The 25403-nt window shown below is 43.3% G+C and overlaps 1 protein-coding gene across 1 annotated transcript in view; it reads right to left on the bottom strand.

Moving 5' to 3' along the window:
- The window catches only part of LOC124619276 (ATP-binding cassette sub-family G member 1-like), a 373642-nt gene that overhangs the window by 108169 nt on the left and 240070 nt on the right, over positions 1–25403 (bottom strand). Inside the window, exons 4-5 of the mRNA XM_047145545.1 lie at positions 12384–12529; positions 1852–1975 (exon numbers count right to left, since the gene is read on the bottom strand). Coding sequence (XP_047001501.1) covers positions 1852–1975; positions 12384–12529 — 270 coding nt within the window. The remainder of the gene's footprint in view (positions 1–1851; positions 1976–12383; positions 12530–25403) is intronic.

The raw sequence follows: 25403 nt of genomic DNA on the forward strand, positions 1-25403 counted from the left end.
GTTCTTAACGAGGGCACATCAAGCAGCTATGCTACTAATAGTTTTCATTCTATGACATTATTGTAACTAAATTAGATGAGTACCTTCTCTAGGTATGTAATTATTCCTGTCTGCTGTTAATCCATCACCTCCTGCCCCTCTCTCTGCCCACCACATCCTGACCCTCTATCTGCCCATCTCCTTCCATCCATATCCCTCAGCCTGTCTCCTCCCATAACAATCCCTCAGCCCTTTTCCACCAAACCCTCTCCATCTAGCCGTTTCCTCCCATCCCTCTCCCTTAGCCCGCCTCCTCCCTCATCCCACCTTCCCCTATCCCTCCCCCTCCATCCATTTCCTCCCATCCCTCTCCATCAGACCATCTAATAACATCCCTCTCCCTCAGTCTGCGCCGCGAGGGATTAACCGAGCGGTCTAGGGCGCTGCAGTCATGGACTGTGCGGCTGGTCCTGGCGGAGGTTCGAGTCCTCTTTCGGGCATGGGTGTGTGTGTTTGTCCTTAGGATAATTTAGGTTAAGTAGTGTGTAAGCTTAGGGACTGATGACCTTAGCAGTTAAGTCCCGTAAGATTTCACACACATAAAAAAAAGCATACCTCCTCAGTCTGCATCTGCCAGTCCGTCTCCCTTGGCCTATGTTCTCCCTGTCCCTCTCCCTCGGCCCATATTCTCCAATCCCTCTCCCTAAGCCCATTTCCGATCATCCTGCTCCCTCAGCATGTATCTGTCTATCCCTCTCCCAGAGGGCATCCTTTCCCTTCCCTCTCCCTCAGCCCATTTACTCGCACAATTCTCTCACAACCCACATCGTCATTTGTCTCCCTCAGCCTGTAGACCATAACATCCGTGAAATGGGCTGGTCTGCCCAGAGTAGCGACATGAACCCAATGGAACAACTTTGTGACGATTTTTAAATACGACTTAGTTTCAGACCCCTGCATTCGATATCAATACCCTCTCTGGTTTCGGCTCTTGAAGAAGAATGGGCTGTTATTCCTTCACAGGCATTCAGGCGCCTCAATGAAAGTGTCCCAACAGAGTTCGGCACTCCAAGCTGTCATAAAGGTTAAGGACTGACACACCCAATATTAATGTCCACTATAGGTTGCCTGATACTTTTGATAGAACAGTGTATGCTGCTATGATTTGAGGAGCTATGTCATTTTGGCAGCGTTTATTATCGCCTTGACAACTAGCGCACTCAAAAGCTCAGAGTTGTGAAACTCTCACTCTGCTATAGAGGAAAAGCTGTTTTGAACAATAATTTGCCGTAGGTGGCAAACATCTGTAGGACACGACAGAGTCTTTTCTTCTGTTTTTCACAGGCGTTCGTCCATCGCCATACATTTTACATCATTATACAACAAATTTTAGTGTTTAGACTCGGTCAGTCGTCACCTAGAATGATTTAAGACAACTGCAGGAAATTTGAACCTCTTCTGTACATATGGTAAAGGAATGTCAGATTGAAGATATGAGTTGTGTCTGGGTAGCTCAGTTGTAAGGGCATAGTCTGCGAAAGGAAATTATCTACGTTCAACTCCAGGCTTGGCACACTGTTTTAATGTGTCAGAAGTTTCTCTGACTTGTATTATTCTCATCGTATAAACATGAAGCAAAGACTCGTACATGAAATTACTAGAATGAGCTCGTTGTATTCAAACGCAGGAAAATCCTGACTGTGACGTTCATGCCAAGTTTGTAACCTATCTCACCTATACGGCAATTAACCGCGGCTCAGTAGGCATTATAGTATAGGAGTGGTAATTTGTTCTGTTTAAAATACCCGATTTCAAAATCATCAGCTTTTCCTACATTCTCCACTGCAGCGTTGCGCTTTCTCTTCGACGTACCGCGTCAAACTGCTTGAAGATAGAGGCACTGGGCTGGTGGATGGAGCAGATGACGTTGCAACCGTCTCTGGCCAGCATCTTCAGCACACGGAGGCACTGCGAGCATGCCAGCTGGTCCAGGCCCCTGCAACAAATCATGACAGCTTTTTTTTTGAGTGCATGTGGTATTTCTAGAAAAAAAAAGGATTACTCACGAAATCGAAATAACAAATATAGCTGTTTGGGATTTTAAGTCATAAAACCTCGTGTGTAAATGATGAATCATTTTACTCTTCTTCTTCTTCTTCTTCCTCCTCAGCTGTTGCCGGCCGCTGTGGCCGAGCGGGTCTAGACGCATCCGTCCGGAACCGCGCTGCTGCTACCGTCGCAGGTTCGAATCCTGCCTCAGGCATGGATATGTGTGAAGTCCTTAGGTTAGTTAGGTTTAAGTAGTTCTAAGTCTAGGGGACTGATGACCTCAGACGTTAAGTCCCATGGTGCTTAGAGCCTCAGCTGTTACGACGTTTCTCTGTTACATTTTCTTTTTTTGTGTGTCTACTCCACATGGTTAATTGCCTAGCGCTCTCCGTCTCTCTCTCTCTAGTTTTACTGACAACGACGTTAGGATCACGGATTTACTACAAATTTTGTTAACTTTTAATAGTCCTTTAGGACAATATAATGCGTAAGCAGTAAGGCTAACTACTTAGATGATTTCGAGAGAATCGCAGCAGAAGTTTTGCACGTCAGTGATGTACTGGTGCATAGCAAACCAGAGTACGAGCTGGCGGCGGTCATGCGCTAGCATTCTAACTTCGTAATTGGTGGCTCGCTGGATCAAGTCCCACTTTTCTTAAAAATTTATATTGTTTCATTACTTCATAAATATTACATTTGAAGAATAATTAATGAAACGACTTGTGCATTTGCATGAACTGTTATTGATTTCTCAATGTTATTTGGTTGTTTTTTCAATTTTTATTATCTCAATAAATATTATAAATATGACTAGCGACAAGTAAATGACGACGCCAGAAGTTTTCCTGAAAATCTATGCCTGTAGTGACTTTCGAAATCGCGTATATTTCCAGTCCAGTGAGATACAGAGAACTGCTTAGCACCTGGACTCTTAGATATGGAGACGCAGGTCTCGGTGACGTGAGATAGTCTTGTAAAGCCCAAGTTAGACATCGATAAATAAAGGTATAAATAACTTTATTCAATAGTACAGTTAGTTACAATATGATGGAATATCAGAGTAATGTACGATTAATCGTCGGATGTGCTTTCGACATTACAAGTTACAGGCTGATATTTTTCATACTGACACGGGAAACTAAAACATCTACGACATCGGATGAATGAAAATTTCCCGCAGGCACAAGGAACTTTCGTAGTTTCTACGGAAGAAACAAAGATCGCTGACATTTTGAAAAATTTCTCTTTCTTACAACAATTTGGATGTAAACCATGCATAAGGCAATATTTTCAGAAGTGTCGGTAAGAAAATTTCAATAGCATTTTCACAAGAAGCAGTTCCTCGTTGGTCGTCAATCAGATGTGAATAATGTTGAAGGCGCTTGATACAAATTTTAATTTGGCTATAGAAATAAAAACCACATGCTATTTGGGGTTATAATAAAAATTAGAGAAAAGCCAAATAACAAAGGAAATTCAGGAAACGTTCCTGGAAATACACCTGTCTTTGATCGTATTACCTTTAAAATGTAATATGTATGAAATAATATCACTAGTGTTGAAAAAAATAAACATAAAGAGAGAGTATGAGTGGGAATCGATCCAGCTACTCACTCAATACGAAGCTTGAACGGTAACTACATGACAGCCGTCAGCTCGCACATAGAGTTGCAACGCCCCTGTACATCATTAACGCGTAAAACTTCTCTTGCGATTTTTTCGAAATCGCTTAAGTAGTGCGCCTTAGTACTTGCACATCACGTTTGCCGTGCACACGACGTTCGCCTACAAAGATCGGCAACCCCTCTAACATTGAAGCATCAAGAAATTGCATATATACAAGGCGTTGCCTGCCCCGACTGCATCTATCACAAGGACGACAGATGGCAGGAAAGCGCCACTAAAGGTCTTACGAGCCAGGGAATTATTTTCTCCGCCGTTTTACGTGCGCGGAACTGAATCTGCACGAAATCCTCCGTGTCGCGGCTATTTTGGGCGCTGCAAGCCAACACGTTGTCAGTGCTCTCCACCGAAGCCGAGGGCCAATTCTTGCGAGAGCTCTTAGCAGCCCATCACTCAGAGTCCACTGGAAGACACCGCAGCGGTACCTGCCTGTCGGCCAATTACGCCGAACGTTCAGCCTCGGTCATTATGGATTATCAGTGGCATAGCCTTCAGAAACCCCACCTTATTCAATGTGTGTTCCAGGTGTATACCTGTTAGTGTCTGCGAAGGTGTACTATTTTTATAGAGAAGAGATTTTCCTTTGTTATTAAATCTCTTTACTGCGGGCGTAATAAACCCATTTATTTGTTTACCCGTGTCTCACTATTGTTTGTCACGCCTCTCTCGTGGGAGATGTAGGTATGTTGCCCTAATGGACTACTGAAGGTGTACAAAATTTTGAAGCAAATCCGTGATCCGTCATGGCCTCCTCTTGTTAGTGACTTTCTCCTGTTGGTTGCTAGTTCATTATTATTTTGTGTTGTTTATTTTCTTTGATTATTGTAACATTCTTGCTCTATTTATTTCTTTACTCCTTAATTTTGTTAGTTAATATTTTCAACTCACAGTTGTTTTTTTTTTAGTACTATGTTTCTTATTCTCACTGATAGTTATTCTTAAAAACCCAATTCCGCAGCTTACATAATGTGTTTATTTTTAGCTGTTATTGTCCTTATCTCTTTGCCGTAATTTACGGATGGCACTTTCTTTCCTCACATTTTTGTTCAGTTTTCTGTATATGTTCGGTACGTGTACCCACAAATACTGCGTAAGGTTTAAGAAACGTGCTGTGTGGACAGCTGAACAATATCTAAATTTGGGATCGGATTGTTGAAAATACGCATACGATTCAAAACATAGCGAACAGTGTTTAAATTTACATACATTCTCGAAGGCTCTGCTGTTTTGGAAGAAGTGGTAATCTACAGTCAGTTGAAAAGAAGAGCTTATGCGTAACTCAATCGTCAGACAGAGCTTGGTTGATTGGCTTGGAGTAAAAAGGACTAAGCTGCAAGGTGATCAGTCCCTTTCAAATAGAGCTTAGGGAAAATAAGTCCCTAGAACCGTTCACAAAATAGGTATAAAGACTTTACATGATGTCAGTGACATATGCGATAGACGCTCTCTTGGTCCACAAATCACTGTCTCATTATTAATAACCCCCCCCCCCCCCCCACTCTTGTTCCTCACATGTACCTATACGCGAATGTACCGTAAGTAATCTAACACACCTTCCCGTTAGCTTTAAGTATTGTTAACGGCGATATGGGTCCATTTTTCAACTAGCATGATGTAAAAGTTTTAAAAGACTTACTGTTTGCAAGTTGCAGTTGCACCATGAAACTACTGGCGTAGAGTCGTTTTACTATTCATTACAATACAGAACCACCAACATTGCGACAAGTATTCGATTATCATGATTACATTCACATCACAACACGGTAATATGGATCGAAATTGCTGCATTTTGTGTGATTTTCCTGATACTAAAGCCTATCAATGCAGTCTCTCATGACTGCATGTTGCAGAGGAGGAGTGTGATTAAAGCAATCGATAAATCTTCGGTGACTGAAATATAGATTGATAAATGAACTCAGACATTATTCTGTCAGTCAGAGAGACTGTTACTCACTTGCTGATCTTCTGTCTTTTGACTGTGTAGGCATCTAGATTCTTCTCCTGCTGGCAATAGGTTCGTTGTGTAAACGTTGATAGAATTAATAGGGTGAAGACAGTGGAATGCTACAATGAGTGGCAAGCCTTTGATACGTTAATCGGAAAATACATTGTAACCAAAGGACAACAAAAATTGAGGTAGCCTTGTTACTAAAGTTACTATGATACTGTTCCCGCCCATTAACCATTCATCACAACCTCCCAGACTCCCAGCTCCCAGCAACTCCACTTGAAACTCCTGGTCGACTGTCCTAACAAGGGAAAACTTCAAGTAAATCCACAGAAAGGCGCAGCCACCGTCTTTGGCCACACCATTGGACATTTTCGGCGTCCAGATTTTCATCTCACCATCTACAACTAACCTATCCCTCTGACTAACACGGAAAGTTTTTAGGACCAACCCTCGACAGAAAACCAAAATGGGATGCACACCTCCTTACCATTCAACACAAAACCCGTAACCTATTAAAACTACTAACAGGCTGCATCTGGAGTCTGCATCCTACTACCGTTATCCTCTCCTAAAATCTCCCGTAAACCCCATTCTAACTTACAACACTGCCTGGATCTCCGTCTTCCTTCAATTCGACAAGTCTTTTGAAACCCTGGAAAGAGATACACTCCGCATCGCCTTCCGCATTTGCTATCTTCACATGGAGAGACCTACTACACCAGTGGTAATGTATGAATACTTAATGCGATTTTATCTTAGTTAAAGTAATAGGGAGTTACTGAGTCTCTCTCATTGTGTCGAGGTGTGAACTTCAAGACAGGGGAGGGAAAATGTACCGTGAGGAAATATCTCAGAAGTGAGAGATAGCTTTTGACAAAAAGTTCTTGGTCAACTTCCCACATCAAACAAAACGTTTCACGGTAATTTACAACCAAGTCCTCGAAACCATACTTACCCAACGAACCCATCAGTACCTTGTACCCAATTTCTCTTTCGTTCCACGTATTCCGTCCATGAACTACTACTTTGCCTTACCTTCTTATTTCTCGTGAACTGAATAAATGAAAATCCGCTATATTTGCCTTTCTTAATAACCAGAAAGCCATCGATATGATTTGTCATTATGAATTGATCTTTAAGGAACAAAACTATGCACTCCCAGTTAACTATGTCGGTCCTACGTGTCACAGTCAACAATACTCACTCCCACAACTTTCAGCCCACTGTCAGCGTGCGTCAATGATCCGTCCTGCCCCTCTACTTTACGTCCTGTACTCTGCAGAAGAAACGGTTACAGGACAATACAGGCTTGCTAGTAGCAATGAGAGGGGAAAAAATTGGGAAATTTGTGGTAAGTTCCTATGGGACCGAATTGTTGAGGTCATCGTTCCCCTAGGCTTACACACTACTTAATCTAACTTAGACTAACTAACGCTAAGGACAAAACACACACACACACACACACACACACACACACACACACACACACACACATACATACATGCCGCGGGAACTGTGGCAAGGTGCCCTAGACTGCGCGGCTACCCCGCGCATCAATGAGAGGGGAGAAAGCGTAGCTGTATGAAATGTAAACTGTGTGCAATCGTGGTTGAAGTACACCGTGCATGGCAAAGTGGCGCCAAAGCAACTGTGGCGCACATCGGGCCATTTATGACAGGGGTGACCGATGGCTGTGGAGATATGAATGTGCGAATAGATGTGCAACTATTGAGCAATTGACCGCCCAGATGAACCGACAGTGTCTCCTCAATGGCCTTTCAGTGAAAGTTGCTGCGAATGGATCTCCACAGCAGGTGCATGCTTCATGCACCCATGCTGACTGCTTTTTATCGGCGACGAAGGCTGGAATTTGTGCGCAAATGCCGCAACTGGACGTCCTTTGAGTGGTGATATGTGGCCTCTTCAGGTGAACCATGTTTTATTCTCCATCGGACAAACGGCCGTTAGCGTGTATGGCGTGAACCGTCTTAAGGCAAAACACCCTACAACAATCGTCAGAAGGGTCCAGGCTGCAGGGCATTCCCTGTTTCACGTCGTCATTCTGGAGGACAGTCAATCAACACAACTATGCATCTATCCTTGGGGGAAATGTCCACCGGTGCATGCAGTTTTTTTTTCCTTGGCACGATAGCATCTAGTAACAGGACAATGCAACATATCACACAAATCGTAGTCTGCGTGCATGGTTCGAAGAGCACCAGGATAAATTTTTCTTACTCTTCTGGCCACTAATTCCCCGGACTTAAACCCAATCAAGAATCCGTGGGACCATATAGATTGGGCTGTTGGCGCCACGGATACTCAGCCAAGAGTCAGGAGTCGGCATAGTTCCATGACCTTGTTACCTTCCACAAGGCCAATGACACTCTTCCTGCACTTCTCGCAGCGGTCCGTACTGTAAAAGGTAGTATTTTACGCTTTTGGCAAGTGGTCAGTTAATGTGACTAGACAGTGCGGTTGCATAAATTTACATGTCTTTTGTGATCTTTGAGGCCCATGAAAAGTGAGACAGGAGCAAAATTGTATTGCTCAAGAGGGAGTGGATGAGATACGACTCTTTAGTGTGGAGGAATCCTTCCGCAGCTGTTCGCTGCATGTTGACTGAAATCAAACTCTTCACTTGTTAACCGTAGTCGTAAAACGAGTCTCAACTGTAGTCCTGTTAACGTGGATCCATTCACAATGTAAAGACGGAATATATCGTCTCGGTTTTACCTGTAGTGACAAATAATTTGACAGACACGACATGTAAAATGTAAAATTACACATCTATTGGAAAATGAAAAGTCGTCGAAATTAGCTAATCACAAGATTTAAATGAAGGTCGTCTACATTACAGCTTACTACAGAAAATTTTCTCTGTTATTAAGCACATGGCGGCTGTGAATCCTCACAAAAACAAAATCTGTCATTGATATCTTTTAATCCAGAATGCTAATCCCATTCTTGAACCTTTCCTTTATTTGTGCATCTCCTTCGTACAGACTAAACAGCAAAGGCAAGTGTACATTCCTGTCTTACACTATTTTTAATCCGTACACTTCATTACTAGTCTTCCAGTCCTATATCATGATTTGGTTCTCATACGTACCCGTCGTTGCCTATAGCTTACTCCTAACTTTTTCGGAAGTTCAAACATCTTGTGCCATGTTACATTATCGAACGCTGTTTTCAGATTGGCAAACCCTATGACCGTATCTGATATTTCTTTAGTCTTGCTTCCATTATCAAGGGCAAAGTGAGGACTGCCTCCCTGGAGCCTTTACCTTCCCTAAAGCGAAACTTATCGTCCTCTAATATATCCTCAGTTTTCTTTTCCTTCCTTCTGCACATTATTTTCGTCAGCAGTTTGGATGCATGAGCTATAAAGCCGATTGTTAGGTAGTTCTCGCACTTGTTTGCTCTTGCTGTCATCGGAATTGAATAAATGGTATTTTTCAAAAAAAAAGTTCAAATGTATGTGAAATCTTATGAGACTTAACTGCTAAGTTCATCAGTCCCTAAGCTTACACACTACTTAACCTAAATTATCCTAAGGAAAAACACACACACCCATGCCCAAGAGAGGTCTCGAACCTCCGCCGGGACCGGTATTTTTCCGAAAGTGTTATGGTACATTGCCAGTCTCATAGATACTATCCACTAACTTTAACAGTCATCTGGCTGACACTTCCCCAACGATTTTAGGAATTTCGATGGAATTTTTTCCATCCCTTCTGCCTTAAGTGATACCAGGTCTTCCAGATCTCTTTCGAAGCCTGACTCTAATAATGCCGGCCGAAGTGGCCGAGCGGTTCTGGTCGCTACAATTTGGAACCGCGCGATCGCTACGATCGCAGGTTCGAATCCTGCCTCGGGCATGGATGTGTGTGATGTCCTTAGGTTAGTTAGGTTTAAGTAGTTCTAAGTTATAGGGGACTCATGACCACAGCAGTTAAGTCCCATAGTGCTCAGAGCCATTTGAACCATTTGAACAACTCTAATACTAGATCCCCTATGTCATCCATATCGACTCTAGTTTCTTCTATCACGTCATCAGACAAGTCGTTCCACACAGAGGCCTTCAAAGTACTCTTTCCACCTACCCGCTCTCTCCTCTGCGTTTAGTGGCGGAAATTCCTATTGCTCGCTTAATGTTGTCGCCCTTTCTCTTAATTCATCTAAGGTTGTTTTTGACTCTTCCCTATGCTATACGCTTAGTCCTCCCCCGATCATTTCTTTTCAGACTTGTTCACACTTTTTCTGCAGTCCCTTCGTTTAGGCTTCCCCGCAGTTCCCGTTCATTTCGTTCCTAAGTGATTTATCTTTCCGTATTTTTGTCTTTCCCTGAACGTTTTTGTACATTCTTCTCTCGTAGATCAACTGAAATATTTCTCGTGTTACCCAAGGTTTCTTCGCAATTACCATTATTGTATCTATGTTGTTTGTCCGTCTAGCATCTGTGACCTTTTCTTTATTTTGAATAGCTCATTCCTCTTCAACTGAACTGCCTACTGTGGTATTCCTTAGCGCAGTTCCCACATGTTTATCGAACTACAAACGCTTCTCATCATTCCCCAATACTTATGTATCCCATTACTTCCACAATGGTTCTTTCCAGAGGATCATCTTAAACTTCAGTTTACTCGTGATCATTACTACATTGTAGTTTGAGTCATGTCTGCTCCGGGGTGCGCCTTACAATCCAGTATCTGATTTCGGAAGCTCTGTCTATGATGCAATCCAGCTGGAATCATCCAGCGTCTCTGGGCCTTTTCCAAGTATATAACCTCCTTTTGTAATTCGTGAACAGAGTTTTCAGTGTAACTAAGTCAAGGAAAAGCTTTCTCCATTCAACTGAAAGCCTCACTGAACCACATTCGAACTTCAGAGTCAACTCATAGCGTTCCAGATCCAGCCACCTTGCATGGTGGATGATCCCGACCGAAAGCCTCCCATCAGGTCACGAAGAAAGCTGGTCAATATGGAAGATCCTCAGCAGCATGCGTTCTGGAGTTGGAAGAACGGAGACCAACTTGAAAAATTTGGGATTTGCATGCGACTCCACAGCATGTGAATATGGTGAAGAAAAGACAATGAGTCATCTTCTTGGCTGCTGCCTATGCCTAACGTCATGCACACCACAGAATGTCATCGATGCCACCAAGGAAGCATGCGAAGTTGCTGCCTATTGGTCACGCCGCATTTAATTGTAATTGCAATGCTTATAGTATCATGTTTTGGGACATTTTGTATAACTTGTATGCTATAGTGTGTGTCTCTGACACGGTTAAATACATAAATACACTGAGGTTTGTTGCAAAACTCTATTTTCTTTATGATATTGCAGTGCCTGTGTTATTCCGAATTACGATATAAAGTTTCAGAAATGCTTCCACTCTTGGTCCGAAAGCCAACGTTATACTCTTTTGAACACCAGATAAATCGCTCCGTATCCAAATTATGGCAATGATTGCGCTCTTTTCCACTGCCCCCCCCCCTTCCTCCCGACGTGTTTTATACAGGGTGTTACAAAAAGGTACAGCCAAACTTTCAGGAAACATTTGTCAAACACAAAGAAAGAAAATATGTTATGTGGACATGTGTCCGGAAACGCTTACTTTCCATGTTAGAGCTCATTTTATTACTTCTCTTCAAATCACATTAATCATGGAATGGAAACACACAGCAACAGAACGTACCAGCGTGACTTCAAACACTTTGTTACAGGAAATGTTCAAAATGTCCTCCGTTAGCGAGGATACATGCATCCACCCTCCGTCGCATGGAATCCCTGATGCGCTGATGCAGCCCTGGAGAATGGCGTATTGTATCACAGCCGTCCACAATACGAGCACGAAGAGTCTCTACATTTGGTACCGGGGTTGCGTAGACAAGAGCTTTCAAATGCCCCCATAAATGAAAGTCAAGAGGGTTGAGGTCAGGAGAGCGTGCAGCCATGGAATTGGTCCGCCTCTACCGAATCTGTTGTTGAGAAGTGTACGAACACTTCGACTGAAATGTGCAGGAGCTCCATCGTGCAAGAACCACATGTTGTGTCGTACTTGTAAAGGCACATGTTCTAGCAGCACAGGTAGAGAGTATCCCGTATGAAATCATGGCAGTGAATCGAGGAAGTAAAGTACATACTGACGAAACTAAAAAGATCTCTAACATGGAAATTAAGCGTTTCCGGACACATGTCCACATAACATCTTTTCTTTATTTGTGTGTGAGGAATGTTTCCTGAAAGTTTGGACGTACCTTTTTGTAACACCCTGTATACCCTCCGCTGCTAGTGCTTTCACCTTCCATCTGTGAGTGTTCATTGCACCGTCATGTCTAACATAGACGATGGTCACATTAATGTGACTGGACCATGTGGGAATACACTTTTTGTCTTTAGACAGGATGAACGCTTTATGTATCCCATAATTCTTTTCAAATGGTTCAAATGGCTCTAAGCACAATGGGACTTAACGTCGGAGGTCATCAGTCCCCTAGACTTAGAACTACTTAAACCTAACTAACCTAAGGACACCACACACATCGATGCCCGAGGCAGGATTCGGACCTGCGACCATAGCAGCCGCTTGGTTCCGGACTTAAGCGCCTAGAACCGCTCTTCCACAGCGGCATGCCCCGAATTCTCTATTTATTTCTGAAACTACGTCACTTTCAGGTATCCTCCGATTTTCGGCGAGAGGTGCGAGCAACTTACGTGGTCGGTTCATCGAGGAAGATGACGGAAGGGTTGCTGACCAGTTCCTGGGCGATGGAGAAGCGCTTGCGCTGACCGCCGGACAACTTATCAGTGAATGTGTCGCGGCACTCCGAGAGGCCCAGCACATTCAGGACCTCGTCCACCTGCAAAAGAGGAGACCACGTGTATATAATTCCGGTACTTCCACATGACTGGTGGAGTGCGTCGAAAGCCAGTACGATAGAGAAGAACCGTACCAAAATGGGATAGAGGAGGAGGAGGGAGTCGATGTGGCATAAACGAGTGATCCAATAATATGGCAAGAGTCTAATACACTACTGGCCATTAAAATTGCTACACCAAGAAGAAATGCAGATGATAAACGGGTATTCATTGGACAAATATATTTTACTAGAACTGACATGTGATTACATTTTCACGCAATTTGGGTGCATAGATCCTGAGAAATCAGTACCCAGAACAACCACCTCTACCCGTAATAACGGCCTTGATGCGCCTGGGCATTGAGTCAAACAGAGCTTGGATGGCTTGTACAGGTACAGCTGCCCATGCAGCTTTAACACGATACCACAGTTCATCAAGAGTAGTGACTGGCGTATTGTGACAAGCCAGTTGCTCGGCCAGCATTGATCAGACGTTTTCAATTGGTGAGAGATCTGGAGAATATGCTGACCAGGCAGCAGTCGAACATTTTCCATATCCAGAAAAGCCCGTACAGGGTCGTGCATTATCCTGCTGAAATGTAGGGTTTCGCAGGGATCGAATTAAGGGTGGATCCACGGGTGGTAACACATCTGAAATGTAATGTCCACTGTTCAAAGTGAATTCAGTGCAAACAAGAGGTGACAGAGATGTGTAACCAATGGCACCCCATACCATCACGCCGCGTGATACGCCAGTATGGCAATGACGAATACACGTTTCTAATGTGTGTTCACCGCGATGTCACCAAACACGGATGCGACCATCATGATGCTGTAAACAGAACCTGGATTCATCTGGAAAAATAACGTTTTGCCATTCTTGCACCCAGGTTCGTCGTTGAATACACCATCAAGGGCGTTCCTGTCTGTGATGCAGCGTCAAGGGTAACCACAGCCATGGTCTCCGAGCTGATAGTCCATGCTGATGCAAACGTTGTCGAACAGTTCGTGCAGATGGTTATTGTCTTGCAAACGTCCCCATCTGTTAGGGATAGAGACGTGGCTCCACGATCCGTTACAGCCATGCGGGTAAGATGGCTGTCATCTCGACTGCTAGTGATACGAGGCCGTTGGGATCCAGCACGGCGTTCCGTATTACCCTCCTGAACCCACCAATTCCACATTCTGCTAACAGTCACTGGATCTCGACCAACGCGAGTAGCAATGTCGCCATACGATGAACCGCTATTGTGTTAGGAAACGTGATGGTACGCATTTCTCCTCCTTACACGAGGCATCACAACAACATTTCGCCAGGCAACGCCGGTCAACTGCTGTTTGTGTATGAGAAATCGGTGTAAACTTTCCTCATTGTAGTACGTTGTAGGTGTCGCCACTGGCGCCAACCTTGTGTGAATGCTCTGAAAAGCTAATAATTTGCATATCACAGCATCTTCTTCTTGTCGGTTAAATTTCGCGTCTGTAGCACGTCATGATAGTGGTGTAGCAATTTTAATGGCCACTAGTGTAGAACAGAGATCGGTATCAGCTCAAATAACTCAGTATGAGTCGATGGTGTATCCATGGAACTGCTTATATCTACCGGGATTGCGAATTAGAAAGCAACATGAAATGGTGTCAAAAATCTGTGAAATGACCAACCATTTCGTTTTGATCCCCGTATGATGGGGAAAATAATGAGTTGTCTGAAGTGAGGTAGCCGTGGCAACAACTAACCATCGTGCCTTGGTCAATGGCTAATCGACAGATAACACAAAAAGTTCAGAAGAATGCGGCAAAAAATATCAAAGTAAAACACAAAACCCGACATCTCAATATAAATTATAGAGGTAAGGTTTAAGAAAAGATAGACTAATGTCTAAAAAATACTGACGTGAAAATAGCCTTTATCACCACTGATCAACTGAAGAACAAATTAAGACACAATACAAAGAAAAAAAGGTTCTTATAGTTTCGCAGTCTCGGGCGACTGCCAGATCAGCTGTTCAGATTTCACCAAAAATCATATTGAACAGGCTGGGATAGGAGACTGTCCATACAATTTAAAGAACATACTGAAGCTACGAAGACTACAGAATCTTTTGGAAATTGTCTAGTAATATCCAAACAGCATATTGACAGTATAAATGTAAATTTGTCGTGCTGGAAAAAGCAAGTTACTGAGTCTCTTGAGGAACATAAAATTTTCTGCATCTCTAGGAGCCGTTAATTTACTTAATGACCAAGAAGTAGTAAATATTCCAGAATTAGAATCAAGAACGGCTGGCAACTAGAGTAGCTTACAAGCAGATATCCTGCCTTGTTGTGAAGCAACTTACAGCAATTAATAAAGGCAAGTCTTCTGGTCCAGATAACATAAAAATATTACTACTGCTCCACCACTGTGGATGTTGCTGAACGCTGACTACTGGGTGCCATTCGAAAGGCGCAGCACTGTTCTCTTAAACATGGCTTCCGGATTTCAGCCACCAAGACATGCATCACGCACTTCTGTTGCTCTTTTGCTGCCCATTTGCAACCAGAACTCTGTCTCGACGACCAATTGCTCATTGACATGGAGTCTTATCGCCTCTGACTGGTCTTCACTGCTTAGTTGACGTGGTTTCCCCAGCTTTGCCAACTTAAGCGAACGTGTTGGTCACATCTCAATACTATTAGTTGCTTCTCTACCACCAGCTGAGGCACACACCACTGTACCGTTTTGCAGCTTTACAGAACTCTGATACCGTTCCGTTTTGATTATGGGACTGTGACAAACCGCTTGGCATTGCCTATAGCATTGTGGATGCTTGAACGGATACACCATTGTGCGGTGCGACTTGCGACAAGTGCTTTTGGAACAGTTCTATGAACAGACTACTCATAGAGGCTGGGAGCGCTCCAATACAGACCAGGCTCCAAAACCTGCTGCTCAACAATTGCGATGCACATTCAATGCACTCCCGAGCATCCAAATTACAATTTTCTTTTCCTGGTAGGGAGATCCGCCTCCCGCAACTGAGGCCCAGGACTGGAGTCACGACTGCAGTTCACAAACAGTGTCTACAGTGACAAGGTTCGAGCCACATTAGTTCCTAATTTTCCAGTTATAGAATTCTGTATCGTGTCTGTAGATCTCATGAAGCATTCAGTGAGTAAAGCGGTTCTGCAGAACGCACACAGTCTGGAGTAAGATTCCATACATTCAAGGCCGGTGAGCAATAACTTTATACACTGCTGGCCATTAAAAACGCTAAACCACGAAGATGACGTGTTACAGACGCGAAATTTAACCAATAGGAAGAAGATGCTGTGAAATGCAAATGGTTAGCTTTTCAGAGCTTTCACACAACGTTGGCGCCGGTGGCGACACCTACAACGTGCTGACATTAGGAAAGTTTCCAACCCATTTCTCATACACAAACAGCTGTTGACCGGTGTTGCCTGGTGAAACGTTGTTGTGATGCCTCGTGTAAGCAGGAGAAATGCGTACCATCACGTTTCCGACTTCGATAAAGGTCGGATTGTAGCCTATCGCGATTGCGGTTTATCGTATCGCGACATGGCTGCTCGCGTTGGTCGATATCCAATGACTCTTAGCAGAAAATGGAATCGGTGGGTTCAGGAGGGTAATACGGAACGCCGTGCTGGATCCCAACGGCCTCGTATCACTAGCAGTCGAGATGACAGGCATCTTATCCGCATGGCTGTAACGGATCGTGCAGCCACGTCTCGATCCCTGAGTCAACAGATGGGGACGTTTGCAAGACAATAACCACCTGCACGAACAGTTCGACAACTTTTGCAGCAGCCTGGACTATCAGCTCGGAGACCATGGCTGTGGTTACCCTTGACGCTGCATCACAGACAGGAACGCTCTTGATGGTGTACTCAACGACCAACCTGGGTGCAAGAATGGCAAAACGTTATTTTTTCAGATGAATCCAGGTTCTGTTTACAGCATCATGATGGTCGCATCCGTGTTTGGCGACATCGCGGTAAACACACATTAGAAACGTGTATTCGTCATTGCCATACTGGCGTATCACCCTGCGTGATGGTATGGGGTGCCATTGGTTACACGTCTCTGTCACCTCTTGTTCGCATTGACGGCACTCTGAACAGTGCACGTTACATTTCAGATGTGTTACGCCCCGTGGCTCTACCCTTAATTCGATACCTGCGAAACCCTACATTTCAGCAGGATAATGCACGACCGCATGTTGCAGGTCCTGTACGGGCCTTTCTGGATACAGAAAATGTTCGACTGCTGCCCTGGTCAGCACATTCTCCAGATCTCTTACCAATTGAAAACGTCTAGTCAATGGTTGCCAAGCAACTGGCTCGTCACAATACGCCAGTCACTACTCTTGATGAACTGTGGTATCATGTTGAAGCTGCATGGGCAGTTGTACCTCTACACGCCATCCAAGCTCTGTTTGACTCAATGCCCAGGCGTATCAAGGCCGTTATTACGCCCAGAGGTGGTTGTTCTGGATACTGATTTCTCAGGATCTATACACCCAAACTGCGTGAAAATGTTATCACATGTCAATTCTAGTAAAATATATTTGGCCAATGAATACCCGTTTATCATCTGCATTTTTTCTTGGTGTAGCAATTTAATGGCCAGTGGTGTATATGAAGATGGTATCTGTTCCTTCGGACATGTCCGAAAGAACAGATACCATCTTCATATTTATAGTTAAGGCTCACCGGAAATCTGATCATCTTCTGTGCTGATGCACAAACAGTGTCCGAAATCTTACTGGATTTGGTAAAGCCGCGAATATAGTGCAGGGGAGTAAGTTGGCAATGTGGGTCTCACGGGAGGTGTGCCAGAGATACGTCCTTGCAGTCGCTCTATCCTCTGTGCTCTCGGTGGTTCAGATGGATAGAGCGTCTGCCATGTAAGCAGGAGATCCCGGGTTCGAGGCCCGGTCGGGGCACTCATTTTCAATTGTCCCTGTTGCCGTACATGTAGGCCTGTATGCAGCTAAATGTATTCATTTCATTGTATTGATCTAACTGTAACTTCTCACAAAAATCTTACGCTTCAACGACATTTAACAACAACGAAGAAATCATCCAGCACCAAGATGCTTTAACTCTTCCATGCAAGTGTTTCATACATTTGGATGTATCATTTAAGAAAAAGGATGGTAGTCATACAGTGGGATCAGAGCTTACATGTAACGCCTTCACATTCCTGTTCCAGAAAATATGACATGAACTTAATGGGGTAGAGATTGGTCGTACACTTGATGTTGGCGTAGAATCAACACATAAAATGTATGTGTCATCCTCACCCTCGGATTTGAATGGTGTAGAAAATGCAGGATGGTTCATAGACGAACATGTGGGCAGAACAGCAGAAGACTACCTCCGATTCACTGCATGCATAGACAGATAGCAACTAATACATTCAATGAGCTCAAGGGAAGACTCAGTTCATCATCAAGAAAACTGTATGGAAAATGCCATATATCACTGTGGCAGACGAGGAGAGTTTGAAGCTTTTAAAAATTCTGAATACCAGTGCATATCTGCCATAGACCTTCCGCTCATGGCTTTTTTTTACTATCCAGTGCTACTGACAGCGAGCAAACACAGGCCATTAAAACCTCCGTGCAGTGGGAAACCCCAAGATCCATCACACTGGCAGTTCAGAAAAACAGAAGGGGGAATTTAGCACATGATTCCACCATATTTGACAACTGTAATTTAACCAATGCTAGAATCTACTTGAATTCAGAATTCTATCCCATGACAATTTACTTCTACAGAGTGACCATAATGTATACAGGTTAGCATTTGACAGGTATGCCAGGTCTTACTATGAAGGTGCCGAAGAGGAAGAATGCTTACTAAGTCCACGGAAATTCAAGGAACTGGACCAATCATCGTAATAAACTGTTCTAAGCAAGGTGAGATCATTAAAACAGGATCAACTTGAATTTGAATCCTCTTCAAATTTTCCAGCGTACGCTCTAATTATGAATGCCCACTTACTGGTGTTATTCAGCGTGCTGTACAAATGACCAAGTTCTGTGTCGTACCAACAGCATGTCGCAATGACGATTTTGAGTATGAACGTCGTTGCTGACATTCAATGTTTCTATGATGATGAGTGTAGACAGTTCATATTTAGAGATGTTGCATTCATGGCTTACACAGAAGATGCTGGTATAATAGAGACATTCTCAGCAAGAATTCCATCACCGAGGCCTTTCAAGGATATGAATAGAGCTAAAACACAGAAGAGTGCAACGTGGTTAACATGTTTCCTCCATGGACTCCACTGGGACGATCCTGGTGCACATCACAAAGATATTGTGACTGCACTTTGAATATTCAGTCATCCTGATACCAAAGGCGATGAGAAGATCACGTGGATAACGAATGTTCAAGTTTGCATCTATTCAAGACCTGGAAGTCTACTGGTGCCCTGCTATCCATCAGCTCAAGAAGAAGATGTGTCAAAATAGGATTGTGTCTGCTTGTGAAAATGTAAAATTACTTTTAAGTTGGATTAATGAAAATAAAAGAGTGTTTTACCGCACATTTTCTGTCTTCCTTTCTTTCTAGATACCTCCTGCCTAGATAGTATGTAGCTTTCCCTTGATCCTATTTCTGTGGATTTGTTCGAGAACAGGTGATAAAATTTCAGATATTCTTCCTATATGTGTTTCAAAGCCGACATAATCACGCGCCGCCTGTTTCCGAAAATCTATATGCGCAGCACGATAGGCGAAATCTCATTCAATGATTACATATACTTTATTTTCTTCCATCTTAAACGTTACCTCCCTGATGCTTCAAACTAATACCTTGTGCATCCTGCACAGCCTTTATATACAATGGTAAAGGTAGGGATTTGTGAAATAACAATGAAGACGTATGGTAACAAATAATTTTTTATTCAGACATAAATATTCACGGTAGTAATACAGCCTTACATTCACAAATCTTGTTGTTTTTGCAATACACTAAGTATTACTGCTTTTAAATTCACAGGTATTGTTACTGTTCGAAATTTGTTTTATGCACAATTTTTGGTTTAAAAATAATAGTACTCGTAGAAAAAATATTTACTTTACATTGCAGTACTCATTACAGCTTTCGCAGAGGTACAGTTTCTCGTACACTAATACTGTTACTATTATTTGTGCTAGTGAAATTCTACCCAAACGGAAGACTTAATTTATACGTTGAATTGGGTGGCTCTAAACATTTTCCACCCCAAGCAGCTGAAATAATTTAATAATACAATGAAAGAAATTGCGTTAATAAGTTCAGCTCAAATAGATGCACTAAAATGAACTGGGTGGGACTCACACTTTAAACTAGTACGGCTTGGACAACTATTTGTATGTGAAACTTAAAAATTATTGTATTTACACATGCACTCGACAATCACACATGCACATGAAGTGCAAAAGAGAGAAATACAGTAAAGCGATTTTTCCTTCATTTATAATTTTTTAACTTTTTTGATGATTGTAGTGCAATTTTTAAACTTATTCACATTTATCGCACGTTTTTAACTTTTTAATAATCTTTATATGTTTTCCCAGCACATGGTGCTTATGTATTCATGCATACATAGTATGCTACTCATTAAGAAAACAATAAACAGAACGTATTTAAAAACAGGCGTACATATTTACACAGGCATCCACACTCAGAGGCACTCGCAAGCATACACACAGACACATAAGCAATCACACATGCAGGCACACTGTACACCACACACATACAATAGTTACACTATAATGAAGAAGCCATACTATTCAGCACAATTTCTCACTGAGTCACTAAGCCAATCAGTCTCTCTCTCTCTCTCTCTCTCTTTTTCATTCAGACTGTCGGAGCCCACCCACCCCACCTCTCCTGCTTTAAGTAAATAGTGTGGGTAGGGGAGGGTTTCGATCCCATCATCACAAATAACTTTTTTAGGAGGTGACAATCCAACTTTAGATTGCAGCACAGTGTACACCTCATGACCTCGCGATCAAATACTCGTTTGCTGTACCGTATGCGGAGGCTGCGGCAGAGCATCGCGAACACCACTGTTCAGGCACTGGAAATAGTCTTCGACCACGAGGACACGTGACACGGCATGTCGCACACCATTAGCCTGCCAGCGCCATCTATTGTAGGGCATGCATACATTTTGTATCTTAGGTCCACAAACTCCACAATTAGCAATTCATCACGGTGATAACCTTCTCGTTTTGAGGAACACCATAAAATGGCTGCATATCCTGATGTGTCAAATTCATTACCATGACACCTAATTACTTCATATGAATTGCAGTTCTTCACCAAACAGATGAAGCTATCTGTAATCATATAAAGTGACTTTGGGTCCACAAAATGAGTTTTAGCAAATTCATACTGGAAGTGGTATATGTGGAGTTTGGAGATGTCCAGTATACACATACCCAAATAGTTTTCGTAAACTCTACTGAAACCTTCGGTATCTCCACAGAAACAAAGTTCTAATTGAAAATAGTTACCTGCATAAAATTTGGACTGGTGACGCACTTTCTTACGCCCCAACGCTCATCTCATTCAGTCTTAATCAAAATATTGTGTTCATTTCTTACATTCTGCATGGTTTTACAAAAAAATGGAATTATTCCATTAATTTATAAAATCTTTTTCTAAATCAATATTTGCGCCCGCCCTATGTTCGGAATTTAATTCAATATACTTCTTCAACCAGGGGAGCTGATTGAAGGAGACAGCCCAGGCGGTTCTATCTAGCTCCATCCCTAAGCCGAGACACTGCTGGAGATTACGATCATGAATTATGTACCTCCACTTGGGTCCAACAGCGGTATCAGTTCAGGAATATTGCTTTCTCGTGGAAGTTGTTGCGCTGGACATAATGGCAAGTTGCTTGTCATTTCATGCATACTAACAGGGTATATGAGGTCTGTCTCCACCACATACTCTAGATCAGCCACGAGACCCACTATTTTTCCATCTAAACCCTCTAATTCGTTTTCAGGCACCCACTGAAACCCACCAACCGGGAATGGCTGCATCATGGCGTACCTGTATAAGTTACTCATGTAGAATATAACTTGAATCGAGGGATGCATTGAACCCCACACCCATTCGTGGATTATTTGCCTTGGCATGTCTATGTACACACTGGTAAAGTCCTCCATGGGTCCAACACTCAAAGAAAAGAAGCATGTCAGCGTCAGTCAAAATTTCGATGTTGCACGTCGTTTTCTTCAGCATTGCGTCCCAGGACAACCCAGGTGCTGTGCAATAAAAGGTGGGAGCCAGAGAGTACGTGAACATGCATACACTCTTGAACTTTTCAAAACCATCCACAAACCAGGCCACGTCAGTGTCCATGCATGGTCTTGACTATTGTCCGCGGTGGCCGAGCGGTTCTAGGCACTTCAGTCCGGAACCGCGCGACTGCTACGGTCGCAGGTTCGAATCCTGCCTCTGGCATCGATGTGTGTGATGTCCTTAGGTTAGTTAGGTTTAAGTAGTTCGAAGTTCTAGGGGATTGATGTCCTCAGATGTTAAGTCCCATAGTGCTCAGAGCCATTTGAAACATTCTTGACTATTCACCGAAATTGGGAATGAATTCTGACCAGATATTCGTTGCATACTCATAATCTGCAATAGTTACCGATTGCTTGTGAGTACTGACAAATGCAGATACATTAGATAGTCGGGTTTCGTAAAGTTTTGCCTTGATATTCAGATACTCGTAAGGGAAAGCTCCTTTCCTAGTCACAAGTTGAAAATTTTTCTCATCGGGCTACTCAGTTTGGGTGATGTGCATATTCTCCTGAGGTAGAGCGTCAAGTTTCTGGAGTGAACGCTGCGTGAAAAGTAGTCATTCATTTCGAGAAATAAATATACTTCTTTTCACCCAGCCAAAATTAGCCAATTACTCAACTAGAAAATGAGTGCCATACCTCGTGGAAAAAACGGGTATGTGCCTTGGTGACTGGTACTTCAAATAGCATGCGTTGTGAGCTGCACCGCGAAAGTTCCCAGTAAGATGGCAATGATCTCTATGGGGCGTTCCATCTTTTCTACTTAACGGCAGCCCAGAAATATGACTGTTAACCGCGTCGTTGTATAATTTTTTATCCTTCTCCAATTCGGTCATGGGTAAGCTGGTGCTGTAAAGCAGATGAACATCCCATGAGAGTTTTTCAAGCTCATTGAGCAAGCAAAACCACATTATCCCCAACATAAGATTTATAACGGTTAAGACTCAAATCACATGATGGTGCAGTTTGGTACACTGCCACGTACGGTACATGATTTTGCGTGAAGGGTGTTAGGAATAAAGAGACATTCGAAGTCTACATAGCCAACAAACGGACATTGTTCTTGGTGGCGAGCATTCTTGAATTTAATGCAACTGCTTTCTTCTGTAGGTGTAACAGCCGGCCGTGGTGGCCGAGCGGTTCTAGGCGCTACAGTCTGGAACCGTGCGACCGCTACGGTCGCAGGTTCGAATCCTGCCTCGGGCATGGGTATGTGTGCTGTCCTTAGGTTAGTTAGGTTTAATTAGTTCAAGGTTCTAGGGAACTGATGACCTCAGAAGTTAAGTCCCATAGTGTTCAGAGCCATTTGAACCAAAACAACACGTGCCGGTTCCTTGTACATTTTTTCTGAAAAGGTGTTTTGACACACGAAGCAAATGTGTGATTTACACTTGTGTTTATTGGGTTGGGTGTTAAGGAGGTGGAACATGTCTTTGATCCAAACATAGTGCTGATTATCATCTTCGGAGAAGAGCAGCATGTTTACATGAAGATCACGCTCACCTTCATATTTCGAAAAAATGCAAGTGGTCCAACTACAATATGCTTGTTCTGCTCATCTGATTTGCTTTTCTGCTTAGTCAGGCCATAAACTGAACTGATATTCCAGGATTTTGTGCCTCAAATTTTGGTGTGTTGAATCTTTACAGGGAAATTTATACCATCAAAGTTATACGCTCTGGGGATCTATTTTTGAACATATGGTATTGAGCTTTCTGCTCCAGATGTACATTGTAATTTCTCTCGCAAGCCAAGACTGACCACGCAAAACAAGCATTACCATTTTCTTTTCATTTTGGACATTAATACAAACCTACTTGTTCTTAATATCCTCAGGAAGTTTGATATAATTGGACCCTCCATTTAACGGATCATAGACATGAATATGGACGTCAAGGCGTGGTGTTTGGCTGAGTGGTTTAGCTGACCCTCTTACTTTCATCTCGGAAAACTGGGCCAGTAGGGCAACCAAGGTGGATTCACTATTCCACTTGGCGATTGCTGTACTCAGATATAATGCCATTATCAACCGAGATGCTGTGCAGGCCAGCTTTTTCTCCTCAGCAGCACCCTACCGTTTGGCGGGGAGGGGGGGGGGGGGGTGCGGTGGGTGTAAGTCAACTAGCAGCAGACTACTGCATTACATTTAATGGCGTTGTATCTTATGTCTCAGTTCATCTAAGGTTTCGAGGATCTCTGTCTACAGAACCAGGAGCCGTGCTTCTAGAAATCTGACTGGGTTGTGATACCCCCAGTCGGATTGTCAATTCTAGTGAAGAATATACGCCTCTCTAAGGCTCTAGCAACCGCCGAGTATTCTAGAGGCGTCCGCCAATTTGACGTCCTTTACTATCAGGATGGGACAGAGCACTACCGCTACCCAGAGTTTCATTATCATTAACACTGCAAGCAGGAGACGACTGCATCCCTCCCGTGGATGACGGTGTTGCGGAGGAGACGCCTTCTGCGATGAGGGGTATGCGCCAAAGCATAAATACCTTTCGCTGCTGGTGAGGGTGTACGGAGTCCTAGTAGGAGGAGGTGGCAGCGGTGCGCCCCTATGGGGGCACCCAGGCTGTGGAGAGGACGCTGATTGTTGATGCTGCTGCACGCTGGAGCCTTCACCACCGCGAGCCTGGGCTGAGGGAGATTGTTGCTCACTGTCAGTCAGCTGCTGCTCTAATGCTGCAACAGCGAGATCAAAAATTGCATAAACCCTTGTTACAATTTGAATACTTTACGATACGTTTTCTGAACATGTAAACTACCATACAGAGTTTTGAGGTGTACTTACGTGATGGTAGTGCAACCTCTTCTGCTTGCTGGAGACTTGCAGCTTCCAGCTGACGGTTTAATTAAGTCAGCATTTCGGAAATGAATGCCACAATGGCAAAAAAAAAGAACTTTTATAGCCACTCCTTACGAAAATGTATCACAATCTTAAACAAGTTTGAGTACTTTGCTACGAAATTTTATAACTGTCAATTTCAACGCATAATTTTTATATAAACACATGGAAATTCCCCTAAGTTTGGCCATTTCCCATCACTACAGCTGCTGCCATTGCTACTGGTTGACCGTTTCACATTGTGAGAATAACGCTGACGCAACTAGGCACTGTCAAAGATTGTGTGGGGTTTGTACTATATACCTTGAGACTCCACCTTCTATTTTGCAGAGGACGAATAGGAACTCAGAATGTCATACCAGCAAGTTATAACTTGCGTTCTTTTTCTTCAAACAGGCTGACACAGGCTTGGTGTAGATGATTGAGAAACAGAATTCTGCTGTAAGGGAGAAAAAAATTCTGGGACAGATAGAGGGAACTGTTTGCTGCCAAGTGGCTGCATGTGGCTGGAAAATTGGACGCAGGGGCCAGCTTTAGAAAAACACTCTTTGTTCACCCTGGGACAAACAGATAGCCTGGCACTTCCGACTCCAGCTGCATATCTCGAAATGTATCTTTTTCATTAGGGCACAGCTGTGGCAGGAAGAGGCTAACCTTCGAAAACAAATCTATTGCTCGTGATAAACACCCACTGCCGCGCACCTAGGAA

Source organism: Schistocerca americana, chromosome 6 (assembly GCF_021461395.2).
Source record: "Schistocerca americana isolate TAMUIC-IGC-003095 chromosome 6, iqSchAmer2.1, whole genome shotgun sequence".
Taxonomy (NCBI): Eukaryota; Metazoa; Arthropoda; class Insecta; order Orthoptera; family Acrididae; genus Schistocerca; species Schistocerca americana.